Below are 24,416 nucleotides of genomic sequence, written 5' to 3'. Positions count from 1 at the left end.
AACTCTGGGTTGTTACATTGTGTTTTCACTCTCAAACTGACTTTTTTTCTCCAACTCTGGGTTGTTACATTGTGTTTGTGAGAATTGAAACCAATAAAATAAAACTGATTGATAATATTTAACATTTTATATGTACATGTACATTTTATTGTTTTGTATTATTTGGCAGCATTAATCAAATTGTATTTCACACACTGAAGAAGGTTGACACCGAATGTCTGTGTGCACTATGGCACAGTATTACTGCTAAAAATGCTTGTTTGCTGCTTTTAGGGTCTATTTGTGTTAATGTGTACATGAGATGGGCCACAGTCATGGTACCAAGGTTAGATAAGGTAATTAACTTTGTTCGCCCATGGGACACCTGTATGTGTAAGTCCCAAATGGTTTTATGTTCTGTCAAACAAAACACACACACAAACACACGCACGCACGCACACACACACACACACACACACACACACACACACAGTACTTATTTTATGGATGTTTCATGACTCGCACATGACCTTCTGCTTGGCCTTGTACCATTCTCTCAGTGAGAGAGAAAACATAGAGGTGGAGTTGGATTAAAAGAGGTGTGTATAAGAACCCCTTGACTACGAGGGTGAGTCAGAGAGGACTGCTGAAGGAGAGCAAGCTGCTGCCGTTACAACTGCACACGTTAGACCAACGTTAGAACCACACGATGCAAGCCTACCTTCTGTTTTCCATCAGCCTGTGTCTGGCTGTTGGGAGCTTGGCAGAACGACCTCATCCATGCAGTAAGTGAGAAGAAATGTCATTCCTTATTGAGACACTTTTGGAATAACCAACTAAATGCACCGCCACGATGTTAATCAAATAACACTAAACATATTGTCTATTGCCTAGACACGCAAATAGCCTGAAGAATGCCAGATTGCATCTCTATTTGGGAAATCATTTTCTACCTGTTTGTATTACTGTAATATGACAAATGTATGTCTTTCACGTTAAAGAATCACCACCTTTGGTCGAGGGCAGTATGGCACTGGTAAGTCTTTAAACAAATATCAAGCTCACCAGAGAAATCTTTACACTTTGTATTTTTTTACACACCGCTACCTTTGATACCTGTGAAAGATTCTTCCTCATAGTTGTACTAGGTTTGTATGGCACCCAAAACCATTCTGTGGTTTTATTTGGCTATATAAAAAGGAGCTACTGTGTATATACTGCAATATGATTTCATTTAATTGAGATGAGCAATAAAAGATCCCCTGATATTGTAGCTTTCCTGTTCAAATGAAATATGCATGCTTCTCTTTAAAAATAAACTCTGAATGGTATCATGTGTGTATTTTCTATCACACATTCAAACAGACGATCCTCAAGGAGAAAACTTTTGGTGTTGAGAAATTCTCCTATGATGCTTTTGAAGAGAGGGTGCACATCCGACTTCTTCTGGACCAGGACAACCACACCACCTACAGAGACACCCTTCTTCTTTATAAAGAGGTTTGATCTTACAGACACATATTCTCTGCATTATCATTGTTATTCAGGGGGGTTGTACTGGATGATGATATAGTGTGAAGGCCATTTCCATCCAAAAATAACAACCATTCAGACGTGTCTATTATTCATCTTCTCAGGGTATAGCTTACCAAATCTTCCGCCATAATCAAACCTGTGAGAAGGTCCACTTTAAGGATCCCTGGAAGCCAATGGAGATCCCCAGGGATGCCAAGTTCCAATCACAGGTGATCATTGGGAGCCTTTCCGCTCCTGCAGAAGGGCTGCTGGTCAACAACTGGTCAGGAACAATGGCAGAGCCTCACGGTGAGTGAATGACGAATACTCTAGAAAACCTCCGACTAACTACTCTAGAAAACCTCAGACTAACTACCGACTATTATTTACATTCACTGCTAAATTCCCTTAGCATGAGTGACTTAAGAAATATAATCAAAACCTTTCCATAAATCCATCGGTGCTGTTCACATAGCTAGTGGTTTGTATCATCTCTGCGCATTTATTATAATGTCCATGCACACTTCTTACAGATGATTACCTCCTCACTTTCACTGAGTTTGGTTGCCTGCCCGTTCATGCCTGGTGGTACAACATTGAGGATCAAACCCTTCTAAGGTAAGTGGTACACAATCCCAATTTTAGGCAGTTTTGTTATTGCAGTCGTAAATCATAAAACAGTCTTATACAGTATCTGATGAAGGGACTATGGTCTTGTTTGAGAAACACTGCATTGAGAAAGAGCCCACGTCTGAATGCTTTTAGCCTGACGGGGGCTTTTATGTTACTGTCTGTTCCATCTGCAGTCTGAGTTTCTTTGACATGGTGCTCGGAGTTGAGGACCCTGAAGTTTTCAACCCTCCTTCTTTCTGTGACAAAGCACAGCCGGGCAACGATGCTGCACTGACAAGTTTCTTTGATGCCCTCATTTGAGTTAATAGTAATGCATCAAAGCACTTTCCACTTCCTACTCCACCATGATCATTTAAAGTAATGACTTCATGAACTATTGTTAAAACAATAAACAGTGGACTCCTGTCTGTTTTAACCTGATGGCATTGGCGATAAAAAAAATACAAGATGCACATATTCAATAAATGTCTTTTTTCGGGGTAACAGAAGAGCACAACCCTGTAGACACTCAAACTTTCAAATGCAGATTCAAGATTTTTTTTAAGGTACATTAACAAATGAAATGGAGCCAAATTAAAACTCCATAAGGGACTTAGCACATAGGCACAATAATTGAGCAAAATATCAGAATTGCACTACTTGTGTAGGCAGCCATAAAGGTGAAAAAATAAGTAATGCACTGTAGTGACAGGTAGCCTAGTGGTTAGAGCATTGGACTAGTAACTGAAAGGTTGCAAAATCAAATCCCTACTCCAGAACAAGGCAGTTAACCCACTGTTTCTAGGCTGTCATTGAAAATAAGAGTTTGTTCTTAACTGACTTGCCTAGTTAAATAAAGGTAAAAGATTGTTCATTTCAATTGCAGCATGCTGTTGTAATAGAAGCTATTGGCCAACAGATGGTGGTATTGATCATTTTATAATGAAATCATAATTTACATGACCACTTTGGATGCAAGTGGCATAAATACATTTGAAGCCTATAGAAAAAAAAGTGGAAACTAGAATGAAATGCACCCATTTGAAGATCAGTGCTAAAGTACATTCTTACTAGAATGGGTACCGCTCTCTTCAGCTAACGTTCCACTAGGTAATTTGCAGGAGTAGCAATGGGTGGAATGTTAGCTAAAAAGACCAGTACCCAGACTACTTTCTTACCACATCATAAGGTAACCCAAAAAAGAACATTCTTTACAGGAATGTGAAATGACTTATAGTAACTTCAACAGAACACTTTAGTAAATCAAATAGACAGCTCTTATAGCTTATTTTTCTCCAGGCTCTTTAGTGAGTGGTGTTGGCATCATTGAGAGGCACTTGACAAACAGGCACATTTGAGACTAGAATATTTAAAGTTGAATTACGTTTTATTATTGTAGCATACTCCTTGTTCAATTAAAATGTGCAGCCATTCTATTTGCAGACGGTTCTCCAAAGGGCTGAAGAGTAAACTAGGAGTGAGGAGAGTTAAGTGGAGATGGAGAGGTAGTTCATGGAGGTTGGGGATTTGTTCCACAGAGTTCTTGAAGTAATGATGGTCCCAGGAGGGTCTTGAATAAGTAGAGAACGTACGGAACATCCATTAACATGAGTCCATGTTAAGTTAATCTTTCTTCTTGTAGTCCTCAATGTTGGTGAGAATCCAACCGGAAGGTCCCAGGATAGCCAGTGCGAACAGTCCCAGTCCGATGATGGTCTCCTATAGAAAAGATGGTAGAGTAAACAGGACTAGGTTATTCATGGCATGGTGCTATGTTGAGGGTGTTGTGTAATGTTACAGAATGAGAATGTTCAAAAGTGTAGAACAGATGATTACTTCTCAATGTCATGTGGTACAAGGAATCATGTCAGATGGAAAAGGCTATATGGACATTCCTGACCTGCAAAATGATATTTAAGTGCAGCTATTTAGTTACATTTCCATCTCTGTTCTGAGAATTTCAGTTCACTGGATAGACCCAACACATGTATTCAGGGGCATAACTACAATGCCCCTGTCATGGATATTCTCCTGATCACTGCCCTGTTGTGTTGCTGATAAATCAATGGTTAGCCATGTTAGCTAGCTACATAGCTAACACGACCTGGCAGATTATCACACCAACAAAAGTTTGCAAATTATTATCATAAAAAGAAAGATAGTTTTACATTGATAGGAAAGTTGCTAAATTAGATGTATTTTTAAAAAGGAATAAACAAATCAGGAATAGGTCCAACATCCCGCGTTCTGGGCCCCCGAGTGGCGCAGCTGTCTAAGGCACTGCATTTCAGTGCTAGATACGTCACTACAGACCCTGGTTCGATTCCATGCTGTATCACAACCGGCCGTGATTGGGAGTCCCATAGGGCGGCGCACAATTGGCCCAGTGTCCTCCGGGTTAGGCCGTCATTGTAAATAAGAATTTGTTATTAACTGACTTGAATAAAGGTTAAATAAAAATCTGTCAGCTAGTTAACGTTAGTTTGCCATAGTAGCTATGCATCCCTAACCAGCCTGTCATGAACTGACCTACAGTTAGCTGATGTTAACTGTCTAATGTGACCTTCTAGTTCAACTCTGTTCAATTGATGTTTAGCTAAAATAAAACAAATCTATGCAACAGTTAGGTAGCTAACATTAACTAGCAGGCCCAACATGGCTTAAGCCTCAACAGCTACGAGCTTCTCGTCTGTTTCACGACCACAGGTAAAGTTAACTACTTACGGAAGGGCCGAGAGGGTCTTTAGCCGTTCTGGTGAAGACACTGGCCCTCTGGGTGATCATGGGTCCCCGCAGTGCCAGAGCAGTGCGGGTTGAAATAGTTCTGAGGAGACCAGACACAACTGTGGAGTAGAGCAATGTTCCCAAAATGGTCGGGAAGTGGGTTGCGCTGGTGATCGGTTGTTACTAGTTACCAGGGCGGCAAAGTCATAATTATGGCTAAACCCCACCTATTTCTACAATTTACCTTCTTAAAATCAGATTATAAACATAACCATATACCTAACCTTAAATTAAGACAAAAAGCAACGAAATACATTCATGAATTTTTACGATATACCGAATTTTGACATTTGTGGGTGTGGTAACTAGTGATAACAGAGTTGATAGGCCAAGGAGGTAATTCTGTGATTTCCCAAGGGCATTATGGTAGTTGTAGATATCATACCAGACGACTACCGGTGTGCGAATTAATGTCTTTTCAGAGATTATGGAGTGGCAGTAGACATGGCGTCACTTGAGGTGGCAAGAAAGAGAGGAAGAGGGGTTGAAGAGAATGAGGGAGGCAGAGGTTGAATCTGAATCTGTTGAAGATGGTGGAAAAGAAGGAGGAGGTGTGTTGAAAAAGTTTGTTGTCAAGTGCAAACAGTGAGCTCTATGTCAGATTGAGTTTTGAAGATGAAATGTTAGTGAATGAGCAGTGACGACCCATCATCCAGGGCAGGTGTTTTCAGCTCCACCTGGTTAGCTATTTATATACAGTACCAGTGAACAGTTTGGACTCACCTACTCATTCAATGGTTTTTCTTTATTTTTATTATTTTCTACATTGTAGAACAATAGTGAAGACATCAAAACTATGAAATAACACATATAGTAGTAACCAATCATGTAGTAACCAAAAAACTGTTAAACAAATCAACATATATTTTAGATTTTAGATTCTTCAAAGTAACCAACCTTTGCCTTGATGACAGCTTTGCACACTCTTGGCATTCTCTCAACCAGCTTCACCTGGAATGCTTTTTCAACAGTCTTGAATGAGTTCCCACTTATGCTGAGCACTTGTTGGCTGCTTTTCCTTCACTTTGTGGTCCAACTCATCCCAAACCATCTCAATTGGGTTGAGGTCGGGTGATTGTGGAGGCCAGGACATCTGATGCCTTACTCCATCACTCTCCTTCTTGGTCAAATAGCCCTTACACAGCCTGGAGGTGTGTTGGGTTATTGTCCTGTTGAAAAACAAATGATAGGCCCACTAAGCGCAAACCAGATGGGATGGCGTATCGCTGCAGAATGCTGTGGTAGCCATGCTGGTCACCAGCAAAGTACCCCCACACCATCACACCTCCTTTGCCATGCTTCACGGTGGGAACCACACATGCAGCGATCATCCGTTCACCTAATCACAAAGACACGGTGGTTGGAACCAAAAATCTCAAATTTGGACTCATCAGACCAAAGGACAGATTTCCACCAATCTAATGTCCATTGCTCGTGTTTCTTGGCCCAAGCAAGTCTCTTCTTCTTATTGATGTCCTTCACTCATGGTTTCATTGTAGCAATTTGACCATGAAGGCCTGATTCACGTAATCTCTGAACAGTTGATGTTGAAATGTGTCTGTTACTTGAACTCTGAAGCATTTATTTGGGCTGCAATTTCTGAGGCTGGTAACTCTAATGAATGTATCCTCTGTAGCAGAGGTAACTCTGGGTCTTTCTTTACAGTGGTGGTCTTCGTGAGAGCCAGTTTCATCATAGCGTTTGATGTTTTTTTGCAACTGACTTGAAGAGACTTTCAAAGTTCTTGAAATTTTCCGGATTGACTGACCCTCATTTCTTAAAGTAATTATGGACTCATGCTTATTTGAGCTGTTGTTGCCATCATATGGACTTGGTCTTTTACTAAATAGGGCTATTTTCTGTATACCCCCTACCTTGTCACAACACAACTGATTTGCTCAAATGCATTAAGGAAAGAAATTCCACAAATTAACTCTTAACAAGGCACAACTGTTAATTTAAATGCATTCCAGCTGCATGAAGCTGGTTGAGCGAATGCCAAGAGTGTGCATAGCTGTCATCAAGGCAAAGGGTGGTGTAACGTTCGCGGTTAATAAACAATTCAATGAACGAACAGCTTCTTCGTGCAAAAAATACATGCAACCAAACAAAGACAAGATCCCACAACTGAAGGTGGGAAAAAGGTCTGTCTAAGTATGATCCCCAATCAGAGACAACGATAGACAGCTGCCTCTGATTGGGAACCATACTAAGAACAAAGAAACAAAGAAAAAGAAAACATAGATATACAAAAACTAGAGTACCCACCCTAGTCACACCCTGACCTAACCAAAATATAGAGAATAAACAGGGATCTCTAAGGTCAGGGCGTGACAGGTGGCTACTTTGAAGAATCTCAAATATAAAATAAATGTAGATTTGTTTAACACTTTTTTGGTTACTACATGATTCCATATGTGTTATTTCGTTTTGATGTCTTCACTATTATTGTACAATGTAGAGAATAGTAAAAATAAAGAAAAACCCTTGAATGAGTAGGTGTGTCTAAACTGTTGACTGGTACTGTACATACTAGGATACTCCCCTTTTCATTGCCTGCGAGAACACTCTTTTGAGACCAACTTGTTTTTGCCAAATTTAAACAATTGCGTTCTCAACGTGATTCAATTCTATACCCTTTGCGTAAAGTCTGAACCATAGGGACATTTTTTAGGGAGTTTTTCTAATCTGTATTTTTTTATTGGACCAAAATAAGCCTACTCGAGTCCTGGACATAAAAAGCATGTTCAATGTAGGTTAGGGGTGTTGTAGCCCCACATACGCAACTTTGCACTTTCTGGGCATCATGTCCTAAACAAAAGTTATGTTATGTATCTATCTGATCTTCTTCTGATCTTTTAAACACTGACCATGCATCTTTTATTTAGGTAATATGATTGCATTTTCCCCTCCCCGTTTTCTAGGAAAATACAGAGACAGGACAACATCTGACATTTTATTTTCTACCTGATATACTGTAGGCCTAAGCTACACAAACCGATTCCAGCTACAAATACCATGCCCAGTCAAGATGACCAGTTTCATGGACTGTAACGGAAATTGTGCCACAGTCACAAACAATATAGCCACATGGCTAAGACCATTCATACTGATCATACTGATCGAAGGTGAGGATAACTTTGTCATTATTTTAAGGAATGCATACTAGTATAGAACATAAAAATATAGGCCTGGCCCATAGAAAGATGCAAATAAAGTTGTAGTTAGAATACACAATATACTGTAGCATATATTTATTTACTCACAATCTAGCATTAATTCATGTTTTACTGTTGAAATATTAAATGTTAAACAGACCACAGTGTACCACAGCAGATCATTTCATTATTCTACGTAGCTCATAGCTCACAAATCATGGTAATTTCCTCCTACACCAGTGGACCAGTTAAAATATTGATTGCTACCTTACAGTCTTTGTGAAAAAACTGTAGAGCAAGCAACTGTAGTATCTATTTAGACTATACAGGCAAGGTCAGTAACATTTGATGAGTCTTCAGGCAGCTTCCTTGAACAGGGTATTATGGGTATCTAACATGTCCAGCTCCTCCTTCTTGGGCGAGGCATTGAGGATTGTTTTCTTGCAACTTCTGAAAGAAAGAAAATAAAGGAAGCTAGTTTGCAGTTGGGAGTCGTTCTCACTTTACTACTCCTGGTACAGTGTTCAATATTCTACTGCTCTTGAGTCTGTGTCTCGACTTACCTCTCATCCACATCCTGGATAGTGTCGGGTAGTGGTGCACCAAGTGTTTCTGGCAGATAGATGGCGACCACCCCACTTAAGATGGGGGCTACCCCATAGATGAAGCCAGGCAGCCACGGGACAGCCTCCCCAAGGAGCAGCACCATGGGGGCCACCATCGCTCCTACACGAGCCATCATGGACACCCAGCCCATGCCATTCTGCCTGGGGCACAGAAGAGAATCACATTTCATCAGACACCTGAACAGAATACATTTTTCCCCATTTGCATTAATCTTCATCACATATATTGCCTAATGCTAATGAACAGGTAAAAATATTACATATAAAAACACATATGTTTTACAGTCAGTATTGGAATACTATAGTCAACTGAAACATCCTGTTGGAATTACCGGATGATGGTGGGGTACAGCTCTCCAGAGTAGAGGTAGCAGCAGTTGAATGACGCGGCCAGGCACCCCTTACCCAGCACGGCTAGAGTGGTGCGCACTGTCTGCATTTCTGAATGGAAGCGATAACAACAACAGACAACAATGAAATCACACCAGTGCTATTAGCCATGACATCCAAAAAGAGCACAATGACACCCGACACAGGCAAAACCACCTCACCGTTTGGCACCAATATGTTGATCAAAATGGTGACTCCAGACAATATGAGTGCAGCGCACTGTGAGGGCCGTCGCCCAAATATACTCATGGACACTGTAACCACTACTTTGGCAGGGATGTCCACCGCTCCGAATATCACTTGAATCAAGTAGATGTCCACGCCAAACTTCTGCAGATCCATAGATAGACCATAGTAGGCGAAGCTGGTGGAGAACCTTAAAGAATGTCAAAGTGGGTGTCATGATCATTTCATTTAGAAGGGATGTCATAGTGAAAGGCAGAAGTAGAGGAGACACACCAGACAGCACTGAGACAGATGGTGATGTTCCTCATGGTGGGCGTGCGGAGCAGGTCTACTACAGAGTAGGAACCCTGTGAGCAGGACATCTCCTTCTTCATGGAATCCTGCAGCATCTGGACGCATAGAGACAGTACTGAGTACTTTCACGTACAGTTGAAGTCAGAAATGTACATGCACCTTAGCCAAATACATTTGAACTCAGTTTAACACAATTTAATCTGAGTAAACATTCCCTGTCAGTTAGGATCACCACTTTATTTTAAGAATGTGAAATGTCAGAATAATAGTTGAGAGAATGATTTATTTCAAATTTGATTTATTTCATCACATTCCTTGTGGGTCAGAAGTTTACATACACTCAATTTGTATTTGGTAGCATAGCATTTAAAACTTCTTGGCGGGATCATTTTCGTCAACATCCGCTGATTTGCAGAGCGCCAAATTCAAATTAAATGAAACAGCTTAGCTTGTTGTTGATCCACCTGGCATGTCAGATTTCAAAAAAGCTTTACAGCAAAAGCAAACCAAGCGTTTATGTGAGGACATCTCTCTCAGCAGACAAAACATTACAAACAGCTAGCAGCAAAGTAGATTGGCCACAAAATAAAATGAATCGCTTACCTTTGATGATCTTCGGATGTTTGCACTCACGAGACTCCCAGTTACACAATAAATGTTCCTTTTGTTCGATAAAGATTATTTTTATATCCAAAATACCTCCATTTGGTTGGCGAGTTTTGTTCAGAAATCCACAGGCTCGAGCGGTCACGACGGGGCAGACAAAAATTCCAAATAGTGTCCGTAAAGTTCGTAGAAACATGTCAAAAGTTTTTATAATCAATCCTCAGTTTGTTTTTACAATAAATAATAGATAATATTTCAATCGGACCGTAGCTTTTTCAATAGGAGAGAGAGAGAAAATATCTGCTCCAAGCTGTTGCGCATGCAAAATTCTGCTGGCACCCAGCCATCCACTGACATGATGTGATCTTTCTCGCTCATTTTTCAGAATAAAAGCCTGAAACTATGTCTAAAGACTGTTCACACCATGTGAAAGCCATAGAGAAAGGAATCTGGTTGATATCCCTTTAAATGGAGGGAATGCATGCAATGGAAAAGAGAGGTTTCAGGAAAAACAGCACATCCTGGTTGGATTTCCCTCAGGTTTTCGCCTGCAATATCAGTTCTGTTATACTCACAGACAATATTTTGACAGTTTTGGAAACTTTAGAGTGTTTTCCATCCTAATCTGACAATTATATGCATATTCTAGATTCTGGGCCTGAGAAATAGGCAGTTTCATTTGGGTACGTTTTTCATCTAAATATCAAAATACTGCCCCCTACACTCGAGGTTAAATTGTTTAACTTGGGTCAACTTGCGTCAACCTTCCACAAGCTTCCCACAATAAGTTGGGTGAATTTTGGGCCATTCCTCCTGACAGAGCTGGTGTAACTGGGTCAGGTTTGTAGGCCTCCTTGCTCACACACTGTTTCAGTTCTGCCCACAAATGTTCTATAGGCTTGAGGTAGGTGCTTTGTGATGGCCACTCCAATACCTTGACTTTGTTGACCTTAAGCCATTTTGCCACAACTTTGGAAGTATGCTTGGGGTCATTGTCCATTTGGAAGACCAATTTGCGACCAAGCTTTAACTTCCTGACTGATGTCTTGAGATGTTGCTTCAATATATTCACATAATTTTTCTTCTTCATGATGCCATCTATTTTGTGAAGTGCACCAGTCCCTCCTGCAACAAAGCAAGCACACCCACTGCCACCCACGTGCTTCACGGTTGGGATGGTGTTCTTTGGCTTGCAAGCCTCCCCCTTTTACCTCCAAACATAACGATGGTCATTATGACCAAACAGTTCTATTTTTGTTTCATCAGACCAGAGGACATTTCTCCAAAGAGTACGATCTTTGTCCCCATGTGCAGTTACAAACCGTAGTCTGTTTTTTTAATGGCGGTTTTGGAGCAGTGGCTTCTTCCTTGCTGAGCGGCCTTTCAGGTTATGTCGATATAGGACTAGTTTTTACTGTGGATATAGATACTTTTGTCCCTGTTTCCTCCAGCATCTTCACAAGGTCCTTTGCTGTTCTTCTGGGATTGATTTGCACTTTTCGCACCAAAGTATGTTCATCTCTAGGAGACAGAAAGTGTCTCCTTCCTGAGCGGTATGTCTGCTGCTTGGTCCGATGGTGTTTATACTTGCATATTTTTGTTTGTACACATGAACGTGGTACCTTCAGGCATTTAGAAATTGCTCCCAAGGATGAACTAGACTTGTGGAGGTCTACAATTTTTTTCTGAGGTCTTGGCTGATTTCTTTTGATTTTCCCATGATGTCAAGGAAAGAGGCACTGAGTTTGAAGGTAGGTCTTGAAATACATCCACAGGTACACCTCTAAATTGACTTAAATTATGTCAATTAGCCTATCAGAAGCTTCTAAAGCCATAACATAATTTTCCTGAATTTTTCCAAGCTGTTTCAAGGCACAGTTAACTTAGTGTATGTAAACTTCTTACCCACTGGAATTGTGATACAGTGAATTATAAGTGAAATTATGTCTGTAAACAATTGTTGGAAAAATGACTTGTGTCATGCACAAAGTAGATGTCCTAACCGACAAAACTATATTTTGTTAATAAGAATTTTGTGGAGTGGTTGAAAAACAAGTTTTAATGACTCCAACCTAAGTGTATGTAAACTTCCGACTTTAACTGTAAGTGCAGGTACACACACACACACACACACACACACACACACACAATTCCTTACTTCAAGATTGATTCTGTCACCCTCTTCACGGCGTCCATTGATTCGGGCCACTGTTTTGAGATTTTTGACCGCTTGCTCAGACTTTCTGTTCAGGACGAGCCATCTTGCAGACTCCAGGAACCACCTGCAGAAGTCAGATGTGGTAAACAACATGTTAGAATCAAATAGCCTTACTAGGTAAAGTGTCATGGCTGCTCCAATCCTTTGGGTCTCACCATGAGTAGAGGAAGGTGATGTAGAAAGGTACGGAGACAGCCAGCGTTAGCCAGCGCCAGTCCCGAATGAAGTAGGCCACTACTGCCAGGATCAGCTGACCCATTGTGTAACAGTAGCCTGTCCCTGTACCCACCACTGTCCTCACTCTTGTGGGAATCCACTCCACAACTAGAGGAGAGAGAAACAGAGAGACGGAAAGAGTAATTACATGGTGGGTGGGCCTCTCTCTTCTTGAGCATTTCCCACCTTAGCCTGCAGTGCCCACTGCCTACCCAGCCCTTCCTGTAACGTACTGAGAGAGAAGGAGTTGAGCCCCAGGCCAGAAAGGGCCATGCCAGTGATGAAGCGGAAGAGGCAGAAGACGGAGAATGAGGTGGAGAAGGCAGCACACGTCCCTCCCACTGCCATCAACAGGTTGGAGATTAGCAGCAGGAAACGCCGTCCAAATCTGAGACAGAACGTAGAGAGAGAGAGAGAGAGAGTGGGTACAGAGGAGACCTCTGCCATTAATCCCTGAAGAGTACAATACCATGTGTAGTTTCTGAATAACTGCTGCAGCTGCACACTTCCAGTATTTTCGAGACCTGTCTTTGCAGAAGAGGCATTGTCTGAGATAAGCCAACAAAAATATCAAAGAGAGAAACCAGGCCTTAGTATTGAAACAGAAAAACAGAAATTATCTGACAATCGAGATCTGAGCATCTATTTAATAAGAAAAGCAAAGTGGTACCTGTCCGACAGTCCCCCAAAGATTACAGCTCCCACAAGCACCCCTCCCATATAAATGGTTTGTCCCATCTGCTTAAACGAGCGAAGATCGCAGACCAAGTCCCACTGACAAGAGAAAAAGAGAAAATAAATATAACTGACAGTTTGAAACATATCCTTAAACACATCCACAATTATTTTTGTCGTTGATCTCTTTCAAATGTTTGTTTGGACGCATGTAAAACTACTACGTAAACCGTATCCATGATTGTTACCTCAGAGATAATTGTGGAACTCATCTCTGTCATGCTGTACTCCCATCCATCTCTACATGTAAAACTACTACGTAAACCGTATCCATGATTGTTACCTCAGAGATAATTGTGGAACTCATCTCTGTCATGCTGTACTCCCATCCATCTTTACAGCCCTGCAGCTCAGCATCTAGAAGGTCTTCAGTATCATTACTACTGTCTCGCTTCACCTTCGGACTGTAGGTCCCATTCTCTGACAGGAGCTGCCACTGGGGCGCAGCATAGCGCAGGCATCTCGCCGGCCTGCTGTTCTTAATGTCCTGGGGCACGGTGAGCAGCAGAACCTGCTCCGGGCTCAGACTAGACAGGGACAGGTTCCTGTGGACACTGCAGTGGTGGGGGGGTACTGAGGCCACAAAGTTCTGCAACAGATTATGACTGGCCATCATAAGGATGGGCATACAGAGCAAGGTGACATGCATGACCTGAAAGCGGCCCGTGCTGCCCACCTGTTCTAGAAGGTCTCCAAAGGCCATGGCTGTGAGACACAACTAGAAGTGGGTTTGCTTGAGAAGAGAAGTTGCTGAAGCAAGGAATGTGATTCTCCACTTCAACGTCTTTTGTAACACGTCTAAAAATGCCAGCGAGTAAAAACACTCAAGTTAAAAAAACACGTTTAAAAAATGTTGTTCTCCACTTGATGAGACTTGTAGCCTACCTGTGAAAGAAGTACAGAAGCACATTAATGGGAAGAAGTATATCAATACTTGCAATCATTTTCATTGTGATGTGATGTTTACTCTTATTCTTTTATAATCAGATTATGTGCAAAAATAATACCTCAGAAAAGAATATCCAGTGGAAGCAGAGATGGTAACATACCTGTTCGTTCCCATTATAGAACATATGGACAAAGTACATCTAAAAGGTTTGACTTCAAAATAAATCAAATACTTCACTTGAGACACAAAAGCTGTTATATAGATTCCGTTATGCACCAGCCTTGCCTTTGTTGAAGAAAAGTCCAGATTTTAGCAAGCATCCTACTGTGAACAAACACAGCCTTCACAGCAAGAGTTTTTTTTCAGAGAGAGACCAAGATTCCATGGAGTCCATTCAGACCATTCACTTCAATATGTTACATTATATTTAAAAAGTTCCCTTTAACAACAGCCAAAAAATCTAACCAGGAAAGAAACAGTGCTTTTGCTACGCATTGTTAGCTAATCTGCTCTGGAATTTCTATGGTTTTTCTGAGGAAATAGACTCTTTCTGGATTATAACCTGCTCAGTTAAACCGCTCGAGGTCTTAACCACTCTTTCCATGGACCGCTGAGGGAAAAGGAGAGTCCTTGCTGTGTGGCATTAATCCTTTGTCCACTGGAGAGTCAACACCATCATACACCATCATCATACACACAGGCACACACTAAGTGTTCTTTTGTATATACAGATGTCCCAACTTCTTGATTGGTTATATTTTAGTGTGAGTGAAGGGGTTAGTGTGTGTGTGTGTGTGTGTGTGTGTGTGTGTGTGTGTGTGTGTGTGTGTGTGTGTGTGTGTGTTGGGGATTGTGGGAGGGGATTAAGATTGGCAAATAACTGACTTTTTGGAACAATTATTGCTGGTATGCTGCATGGTGACAGTCGGTCAAAGAGATCATATTTTGTAAGAATTCTGAGACAAGAAAGATTAGATATTAGACAAGCGCAAAGACAAGGACAGTAACTGTTGCATAAAATAACAGCAGCAGAGTCCAACCATCCCCAGTCAGTAAAGGCAGTAGACAAATAACAAAGAGTTCCTAAAATCATTTTCCAATCGTTTTGTTCTGAACAGACACACCATTTTTTTTGTTACGTTTTATTGTTCTTACCAGCAAAATAAAGTTCTGAACCAGTTCGAACTACCAAAAAAGTACAGGTTTATATTGTTCCTTCCGGTTCCTTTTTCAACCTGTGAAATCAACAGTTTTTTCCATTTAGCTCATTAAATGACTTCACCAATCAGTGTGGATAGAGCAGCTTGCTAGGGAGCAGGCAAGCTAGGTGTTTGAGAGATTAAAAAAAACAGTTGCATTGGACCATCAATATGGGCTGAAGTCACCCACAGCAGATCTCAATGGAAAAGGTGCATAAAGATGGAGGAACTAAGGCATTACTTTTTCATTTGAGCATAATCCACAGACTTTTTAAACTACGGCGCACAACATGGTTCAATGTCCCTATAAATCAACACAATCTAGTTTTTTGTTTTTTCAAACTGTCACTGTCTTAGAATTGGGATCATGTACACTGTGCTAATGCCATTACATAAAAAGAGTAACAGAGAGCAATGTACAATACGCCGACCTTTACAAATGAGGTAAGTACATGGGGGACGCCACATTTTTTCAAGACTATGTGGCCCTCTACTAGTTATCATGAAGTGGAATCCTGTGATTTTAGCAGACTAATGGCAATTTATCTATTTGACAATCATTCCTTACAACTGAAATAAAGTATTGCATAGTTTACCATGGAAACTTTAATATGGCAATAGCCTACCCTACACATTTTATGAATGGAAAAGTCATGGTGTAGGATATGTTTTTTGTTTCCCATTTATGTAATCCGTTAATGATTTTACTTGTCTTAATGAAATGCCCATTTAACATTTTTAACTAAATCGTAATTTATTTTTAATCAAATGATCTAAAAAAAATAGTTATTCAAAGTTTCACAAATGATATTAGAATTGTTTTATTTAACCCTTTCAAAAACAAAACAACATTCTACAAACAGCATACAACTTGGCATGATTGTGCGTGATTGTCTATGCATGACGAGCTGTTCGTTGTTAGGCAAGTAGTGAAGAGTAACATTTACAATGTTGTGAGGATAGCGGAGATGATTTATTTATCTGTAGAAGAACGTGATAACAATCAATGGAGAACCTTTATACTTACTTACAGGCTAAAGCAAGTAGACCAGTAGGCCTACAGTGGCATATTGTACGTTATTGAAGCAAATACAATGGGAGAACAAGTATTTGATACACTGCCGATTTTGCAGGTATTCCAACTTACAAAGCATGTAGAGGTCTGTAATTTTTATCATAGGTACAATTTTCAGAAAAAATTCAGAAAATCACATTTTTAAGTAATTAATTAGCATTTTATTGCATTACATAAGTATTTGATACATCAGAAAAACAGAACTTAATATTTGGTACAGAAACCTTTGTTTGCAATTACAGAGATCCTACGTTTCCTGTAGTCTTGACAAGGTTTGCACACACTGCAGCAGGGATTTTGGCCCACTCCTCCATACAGACCTTCTCCAGATCCTTCAGGTTTTTGTGACTCTACTTTGTCTCTATACTGACGCTTAGCTTGTTTGATTGCCTTGCGGAGGGAATAGCTACACTGTTTGTATTCGGTCATGTTTCCGGTCACCTTGCCCTGGTTAAAAGCAGTGGTTCGTGCTTTCAGTTTCACGCGAATGCTGCCATCAATCCACGGTTTCTGGTTTGGGAATGTTTTAATCGTTGCTATGGGAACAACATCATCAATGCACTTTCTAATGAACTCGCTCACCGAATCAGCGTATTCGTCAATGTTGTTGTTGGAAGCAATGCGGAACATATCCCAGTCCACATGATCGAAGCAGTCTTGAAATTTGAAATCAGATTGGTCGGACCAGCGTTGAACAGACCTGAGCGCGGGAGCTTCTTGTTTTAGTTTCTGTCTGTAGGCAGGGAGCAACAAAATGGAGTCGTGGTCAGCTTTTCCGAAAGGATGGCGGGGGAGGGCCTTATATGCGTCGCGGAAGTTAGAATAGCAATGATCCAAGGTTTTACCAGCCCTGGTTGCACAATCGATATGCTGATACAATTTAAGGAGTCTTGTTTTCAGATTAGCCTTGTTAAAATCCCCAGCTACAATGAATGCAGCTTCAGGATATGTGGTTTCCAGTTTGCAGAGTCAAATAAAGTTTGTTCAGGGCCATCGATGTGTCTGCTTGGGGGGGAATATATACAGCTGTGAATATAATCGAAGAGAATTCTCTTGGCAGATAATGCGGTCGACCTTTGATTCTGAGGAATTCTAAGTCAGGTGAACAGAAGGACTTGAGTTCCTGTATGTTGTTGTGATCACACCACGTCTCGTTAATCATAAGGCATATGCCCCCGCCCCTCTTCTTACCGGAAAGAGGTTTGTTTCTTTCGGCGCGATGCGTGAAGAAACGAGCTGGCTGCACCGATTCCGTTAGCATCTCTCGATTGAGCCATGTTTCCGTGAAGAAAAGAACGTTACAGTCTCTGATGTCTCTCTGGAATGCTATCCTTGCTCGGATTTCATCAACCTTGTTGTCAAGAGACTGGACATTGGCAAGTAGTATGCTAGGGAGTGGCGCGCGATGTGCCCGTCTCTGGAGCCTGACCAGAAGACCGCTTCGTTTCCCTCTTTTACGACATCGTTGTTTTGGGTCGCAGGCTGGGATCCATTCCGTTGTCCTGGGTGGAAGGCAGAACACAGGACCCGCTTCGCGAAAGTCATATTCCTGGTCGTACTGATGGTGAGTTGACGTTGCTTTTATATTCAGTAGTTCTTTCCGACTGCATGTAATGAAACCTAAGATTACCTGAGGTTCCAATGTAAGAAATAACACGTAAAAAAACAAAATACTGCATAGTTTCCTAGGAACGCGAAGTGAGGCGGCCATCTCTGTCGGCGTCGGAAACTGCTCCCCATCATTGCACACACCTGCTCCCCATTATTGCTCACAACTGTTCCCCATCATTACACACACCTGCTCCCCATCATTACACACACCTGCTCCCCATCATTACACACTCCCGTTCCCCATCATCACACACACCTGCTCCACATCATTACACACACCTGCTCCCCATTATTACACATACCTGTCCCCATTATTACACACACCTGTCCCCCATCATTACACACACCTGTTCCCCATCATTACACACACCTGCTCCCCATCATTACACAAACTTGCTCCCCATCATTACACACATCATCACCTTCATTACCTTCCTTTTATTTAGCCCTCAGGAGCCTCAGTTATCAGACAGTATGGGTTTGCTTTCATGTTCAGTATGCGTCTCCTGTTTTGTTCATTTGCCTTTCATCATTGTTATTAAACTCTCCTTCTGCACATGCTTCCTGACTCCCTGCGTATTCATGACGCTCACATAGCAATAGAAAAACTGCCAATGCACTAACACATTTTGAAATTGCACCATAGTAAGTTGACACACCAACTAGGTGTTTTTTCTTTTTGCGGGGGAGGGCCTACAAAAGGGGCTGTCAATTGCACATTCATGATATAAAGTATGTGTAACGGCTGTTGGTTGAAGAAGGTGAGGACCAAGGTGCAACGTGGTGCACGTTCATCATTATTTAATAGAACAGAACACTGAATGACAAAACAACAAAGAGAACAACCGAAACAGTTCTGTCTGGTGCAAACACAAAAACAGAAAGCAACTACCCACAACACCCATGTGGGCAAGAGCTACCTAAGTATGGTTCTCAATCAGAGACAACGACAGACAGCTGAGAACCATACCCGGCCAAAAACAAAGAATTATAAAAACATAGAAAAAAGAACATAGAATGCCCACCCTAGTCACACCCTGGCCTAACCAAAATAGAGAATAAAAAGCCTCTTTATGGCCAGGGCGTGACAGTATGTCTGGAAATATTCACCTATCACGGCTCAGGCTAAGACCCAGATGCAGACACAAGAGGTGGATTGTACAAGTGTGAGAGTTTATTACTGTACAAGGGGCAGGCAAAAGGTAAGTCAAGGCAGGCAAAGAGTCGTAATCCAAATCAGAGTCAGACAGGTACAGGATGGGATCAAGGTCAGGACAGGCAGAAAGGTCAGAACTGGGAAGACTAAGAAAAAACAAAAACTAGAGCACAGGGAACACACTGGTAAGCAGTGGCAGTTCTAGGTTGTATGGCTCCCTGGGCGAACTCCCCCTTCAGCTCTCCCCCCCCCCCCCCCCCCCCCGAATATGGAGTTGAATGTATCCAGACATACTCTATATTGTGGAGTTGCATGTATCCAGACATACTCTATATCATGGAGTTGCATGTATCCAGACATACTCTATATTGTGGAGTTGCATGTATCCAGACATACTCTATATCGTGGAGTTGCATGTATCCAGACATACTCTATATCGTGGAGTTGAATGTATCCAGACATACTCTATGTCATGGAGTTGAATGTATCCAGACATACTCTATATCGTGGAGTTGAATGTATCCAGACATACTCTATATTGTGGAGTTGCATGTATCCAGACATACTCTGTATCATGGAGTTGAAAGTATCCAGACATAGTATGAAAGGTGTTCTCTTGTGCTAATGTATTTACTTTTCTACTTCATGTCTCACATTGTGTTTCATAAGACAATCTGTGGCCAATAAGTGACCAGAACCCCACTCACATTATTCCATCCAGTTATTCAACTCGTTTGACATTTGGACTCAGAGTACCGTGAGTTAGCAATACTTTGGGACAGTTCTGACAAAGGAACAAAGTAATGATCAAATTATATTAACAGGAATTGGGAGAAACGGAGGGGGGTTGTCTAGACCTTTGAACTGAGAGAGTGAGCCAGATGACAGGGTGAAAGACGTACAGCTATACTGTAGATATTCAAGTATTATTAGTCATTCTCTGGAAGTAGTATGTTCCTTCGCTATCCATGCATACAGTATGTACTGTCTATAAGTAAGAAACGTTGCTTGTCAAGTTACAGATATCTACCACAGTGGCATTTGGTTTGGAGGAATCTGCTCTGCTCCAATAAGAAACAGCATGAGTTGTCAGAATGAATGACTCTCCACTTGTAAGGTGCCACCAGACAATTCCAGACCAATTTAGCCTGGGTTATGCAGAGACACACTGAACAAGAGTTCCCAATGTATTGTTCTAGCCTTAGGTAATTATGGAGTAAGAGATACAAGTTTTACAAAGCTAACATATGAAATTGTATTAATATGGTAAATTAGCTATGTGACCCCTTTAGGTATCAAAAAAATATAGCAAAACATTTATTGAAAATTTGAATTTGAGTTTACTGCTATTAGCCCACAGAAACAAATTGAATAACAGATGAATTCATGGAAAAACAGGTAGTCCAAAACTTAATAAAAAGTTTGTTTTAATTGTCTGTCCTATATCTGAGAAATAAGATAGATCAGGATATTATTATTTATTTTTTATACCCCTATTTAACACTAAACTATACTTCCATTCATTTTAAACTAGTACCGAGCTACCTTCAGACTAGTTTTAGAGCGTCCTAGAGCAACATGTACGTGTTGGTGAGAGTCTCACCATTCGTTTTTCATATTAGTTTGTAGGCCAAACCATTTGGATGCTACAGAGGTTTTCGTGAGAAGACCGATTTTCAGGATGTCTCATGGTCTGACAAACATCAATGTAACTCCACAGATGCGGGAGGCATTGGTGGATGCAGTGGACTGGACCGCAGCCCAGGATAAAAAAAAAGGATATCTCTAGCTTAAACAGATGGATTTTGATTGGGATTCTTTTTATTGTGCTAATTACTTTTCTGCGGGGGGTGCGGACATCGACTCTAGTTGTTATGCTGTTAAAACAGCCTATAATTCAGTTTGACAGTTTGACCTTGTAGGTTTCAATGCTCTGTGTTTGTACAGGTGGTGCGAATAGTCATCTACACCTTTAAGAAGGCTAAACTTTTCGCAAATTTCCTGGGAACGTCAACGTGACAACTGTTTATAAAGTACTTTTTAGTTGTACATATGGTACATTTGTTTTGTAATCAACTGTTGAAACAAGTCATGCAGATGTGTAATGGAGAAGACTGTCTGGAGTAACTGGTGACTAATTTCGTCCCCATGTTGTTTAATGCTTTACAGATCTCTGGCAGAAATACTGGCAACAGCTTGGATCCTATAGTCAGAGAGACTGCAATGTGTGTCGGTGTTGAGTTGCCACACAGTGTGGGAACGTGAGGTAAGCCGGTGTATGTGTATCAAATCAAATCAAATGTTATTGGTCACATACATGTGTTTAGCAGATGTTATTGCGGGTGTAGCGAAATGCTTGTGTTTCTAGCTCCAACAGTGCAGTAATATCTAACAAGTAATATCTAACAATTTCACAACAATACACTCAATACACACAAATCTAAGTAAAGGAATGGAATTATGAATATATAAATATTTGGACGAGCAATGTCAGCGCAGCTTAGACTAAGATGCAGTAGAATAGAATAGAATACAGTACGTATATATATATATATATATATATATATATATATATATATATATATATATATACACATATATATATATAATATATACATATATATATATATATATATAATATATACATATATATATACATATATATATATATATATAATATATACATATATATATATAATATACATATATATATATATATATATATATGAGATGGGTAATGCAAAATATGTCAACATCATTAAAGTTGTCACGACTTCCGCCGAAGTTGGCTCTCCTGCCTGTTCGGGCGGTGCTCGGCGGTCGTCGTCACCGTCCTACTAGCCCCCATCGATCCCTTTTTCGTTTGTCTGTTGGTTTTGTCTTATTAGTTTCACCTGTGTGTATTTTAGTTTATTGACGTCCTTATATGTAGTAGGTTGTCCCGCCCTTGTTTCGTGCGGGATTGTTTTGGTTTCATGTGTTTTCGTGAATACGTATTTGGTTATTTGCTCCGATATATTTAATCCTGTGTTGGATTATTTCACCCTGTATTTTGGGTTGACCGTGTTTGGTTCCGGAGAATAAACTATCGACTCACTGCACCTGCTCTCTGCGCCTGATTCCACCCACCTTGTTAATACGTGACAAAAGTGACTAGTGTTCCATTATTAAAGTGGCCAGTGATTTCAAGTCTATGTATGTAGGGCAGCAGCCACTAACATGCTAGTGATTGTTATTTAACATTGTTGTGTCTGTGACTATAATAAAATGTGAAAGACTGTTTCACAAGACATTACTATGATGGTAAGAAAAGAGCAACGGTTGCTAAGTGGTTTGCTGGCTGTCTCCAGCAAAACCATTTGAAGTTTTAAATGTGTTTATTTCTTAAGACTAACAAGACTGTTATTTTATCAAATAAATTCTCTATGTGTAATTATTATTATGATATTAAATTAATCATGTAAACATTAATTAACTAGGAAGTCGGGGCACCACGGGAAAATGTTTATAGAGTCTCTATTTCCCGAATCGACTCTTCAGATATTTTCATATCTTATCAATTAGTCTTCTATTAATGTATCACTATAACCTCATCAGCCTCATTTCTGAATGTCGCAAACCCTTTGATATCTGTACGAACCATAGTCTCCATAATGACTCAACGATATACAAATTGGCTTAACTATTTAGTTACTAACTAACTAACCAAATTACAGAAATACATAAACAAACAATATAGTCATTGGTTACTAACACAATGCATTGATAAGTCCCTAGTGGACTAAACCGGTATGATGACTTGGTAGACAATAAAAAGGGGTGGGGACAGGAAAAGAGTGGGAAAGACCAAATGGATTCCCTACACATAGTTGATAATTATATTCATTGAAATGCTAATCCTTTGCACCTAAATGGCCGCTCATTCGAAAATAACTGCAATGTATATATTTACACCCGGTTGTCGTTGTTGTCTTCTCCAGTTGGAATCGCCGCTCCGTCTGCTGGAGTGTCAGTTCATCAGAGAGTCTCTGGTGAACTTCCTCAGAAGTCACAATGTATTTCGTGGTTGTAGCTTTCTCAGCGGCTCTGTTGTAATGGATACGTCAGGCATACAGATGGTCATTGCACAGAATAGATGCTTCTGCTCTCGGTTCTCGGTATTCTCGTACTAAATGAATGTAATTTCCAGCTGCAGAATAGTAATTCTACGTCTATGATTTGCTCTTATTCTGCAGTGATCGATAGTCCCTCTACTAGAGAGAGAAAACTGATCCTTCAGATCGTCACAGGAGAGTTATGACAACAGCTCCCAGCTTTGATGCACCTGTACTGACCTCGCCTTCTGGATGATAGCGGGGTGAACAGGCAGTGGCTCAGGTGGTTGTTGTCCCTGATTATCTTTTTGACCTTCCTGTGACATCGGGTGCTTTAGGTGTCCTGGAAGGCAGGTAGTTTGCTCCTAGAGATGTGTTGGGCGGACCGCACCACCCTCTGGTGAGCCCTGCGGTTGCGGGCGGTGCAGTTGCCGTACCAGGCGGTGATACAGGCCGACAGGATGCTCTCAATTGTGCATCTGTAAATGTTTGTGAGGGTTTTAAGTGCCAATTCAAACAGCTTCGATTTCAACGCCCCTCAAAAAGACAACCAAAAGTTAGTTGAATTTCCAATGTTTAATCGCTATGCTTCTAACCATTTAAAAGCACAGTAACTTTTAAAGGGGAATACGATGTCAGATATTTTGTTTATTTATTCAGATTGCAGTTGAGATTACATTAAAAATACATGGTGCAATTGATCAAAGCTGTTCAAGACTCTGAGCAGATTATTACAGCAATGTGAAGATCTCCACTGATCTGTGATGACCTATGCATGCTATCTTGAACATGCACACTTTATATGATTACACAAGAAGAAATGTACAGTTACAGTAACCTCAAAATGTGGCCATGGATATGTTACTCATTTTAAGGTTAAATGTTATATTAGTTTGTAAGATTTGGTTGACAACGCAACCAAATTTCAACATTTAACGGAGATGTGTCTACTACTTGGATAATTACATCTGAGCCACTGGCTTAATCCCATAATTTAACTATGATTTTTGGTTGAGTTGGCGACGTGATTCAAACATGCAGTATATTTTGTGATCTTGTCGTAAGTTAAAAGG

At 40.6% G+C, this 24,416-nt stretch overlaps 3 protein-coding genes across 6 annotated transcripts; 1 reads left to right on the top strand and 2 right to left on the bottom strand.

Annotated features, from left to right (window-relative positions):
* Positions 1-504: 504 nt before the first annotated feature.
* epdl2 (ependymin-like 2) lies at positions 505-2,519 on the top strand. Its single transcript, XM_021590276.3, has 6 exons — positions 505-764; positions 981-1,015; positions 1,345-1,479; positions 1,617-1,803; positions 2,028-2,112; positions 2,301-2,519. Exons 1-6 carry the CDS (start codon positions 689-691, stop codon positions 2,425-2,427), a joined length of 645 nt encoding a protein of 214 aa, XP_021445951.1. The 5' UTR covers positions 505-688; the 3' UTR covers positions 2,428-2,519.
* A 64-nt stretch (positions 2,520-2,583) lies between these two features.
* On the bottom strand, positions 2,584-5,180 carry cox8a (cytochrome c oxidase subunit 8A). The gene is made up of 3 exons (XM_090226240.1): positions 5,161-5,180; positions 4,831-4,996; positions 2,584-3,825 (listed from the first exon to the last, which is right to left on the bottom strand). The coding sequence occupies exons 1-3, from the start codon at positions 5,178-5,180 to the stop codon at positions 3,730-3,732; spliced, it is 282 nt and encodes a 93-aa protein (XP_090082366.1). The 3' UTR covers positions 2,584-3,729.
* Positions 5,181-7,833: 2,653 nt separating this feature from the next.
* Positions 7,834-15,046, bottom strand: slc22a6l (solute carrier family 22 member 6, like). Of its 4 annotated transcripts, none has more exons than XM_021591460.3 (11): positions 14,327-15,046; positions 13,603-14,204; positions 13,255-13,358; positions 12,818-12,972; positions 12,524-12,692; positions 12,309-12,432; positions 9,524-9,639; positions 9,226-9,440; positions 9,007-9,115; positions 8,612-8,815; positions 7,834-8,498 (listed from the first exon to the last, which is right to left on the bottom strand). In XM_021591460.3, exons 2-11 carry the CDS (start codon positions 14,020-14,022, stop codon positions 8,405-8,407), a joined length of 1,710 nt encoding a protein of 569 aa, XP_021447135.3. In that variant the 5' UTR covers positions 14,023-14,204; positions 14,327-15,046; the 3' UTR covers positions 7,834-8,404. The 4 variants fall into 4 exon arrangements, with proteins under 4 accessions (XP_021447135.3, XP_090082695.1, XP_021447137.3 ...); XM_090226569.1 differs by having other exon boundaries at positions 14,494-15,018; XM_021591462.3 differs by having other exon boundaries at positions 14,369-15,010.
* Between the last annotated feature and the right edge of the window lie 9,370 nt (positions 15,047-24,416).

The sequence above is a fragment of the Oncorhynchus mykiss genome, chromosome 29 (genome assembly GCF_057628025.1).
Source record: "Oncorhynchus mykiss isolate SJ-2025 chromosome 29, ASM5762802v1, whole genome shotgun sequence".
NCBI classification, from domain to species: Eukaryota; Metazoa; Chordata; class Actinopteri; order Salmoniformes; family Salmonidae; genus Oncorhynchus; species Oncorhynchus mykiss.
The sequence above is the reverse complement of the archived record's forward strand: the minus strand, read 5'-3'. Positions and strand labels throughout refer to the sequence as shown.

Bases quoted from the DNA above. Each gene is read 5' to 3' on its own strand.
- epdl2 (XM_021590276.3), top strand. From the start codon at position 689: ATGCAAGCCTACCTTCTGTTTTCCATCAGCCTGTGTCTGGCTGTTGGG. The intron at 1,016-1,344 runs GTAAGTCTTTAA...ACATTCAAACAG, and splicing joins TCGAGGGCAGTATGGCACTG to ACGATCCTCAAGGAGAAAAC. The intron at 1,480-1,616 runs GTTTGATCTTAC...TCATCTTCTCAG, and splicing joins CCCTTCTTCTTTATAAAGAG to GGTATAGCTTACCAAATCTT.
- cox8a (XM_090226240.1), bottom strand. From the start codon at position 5,180: ATGTCAAAATTCGGTATATC. The intron at 4,997-5,160 runs GTAAAAATTCAT...ACCGATCACCAG, and splicing joins ATGTCAAAATTCGGTATATC to CGCAACCCACTTCCCGACCA. The intron at 3,826-4,830 runs GTAAGTAGTTAA...TCTTTTCTATAG, and splicing joins AAGACCCTCTCGGCCCTTCC to GAGACCATCATCGGACTGGG.
- slc22a6l (XM_021591460.3), bottom strand. From the start codon at position 14,022: ATGGCCTTTGGAGACCTTCTAGAACAGGTGGGCAGCACGGGCCGCTTT. The intron at 12,973-13,254 runs GTACCACTTTGC...GTTCTGTCTCAG, and splicing joins TTTGGGGGACTGTCGGACAG to ATTTGGACGGCGTTTCCTGC. The intron at 12,693-12,817 runs GTACGTTACAGG...TCTCTCCTCTAG, and splicing joins GCTCAACTCCTTCTCTCTCA to TTGTGGAGTGGATTCCCACA.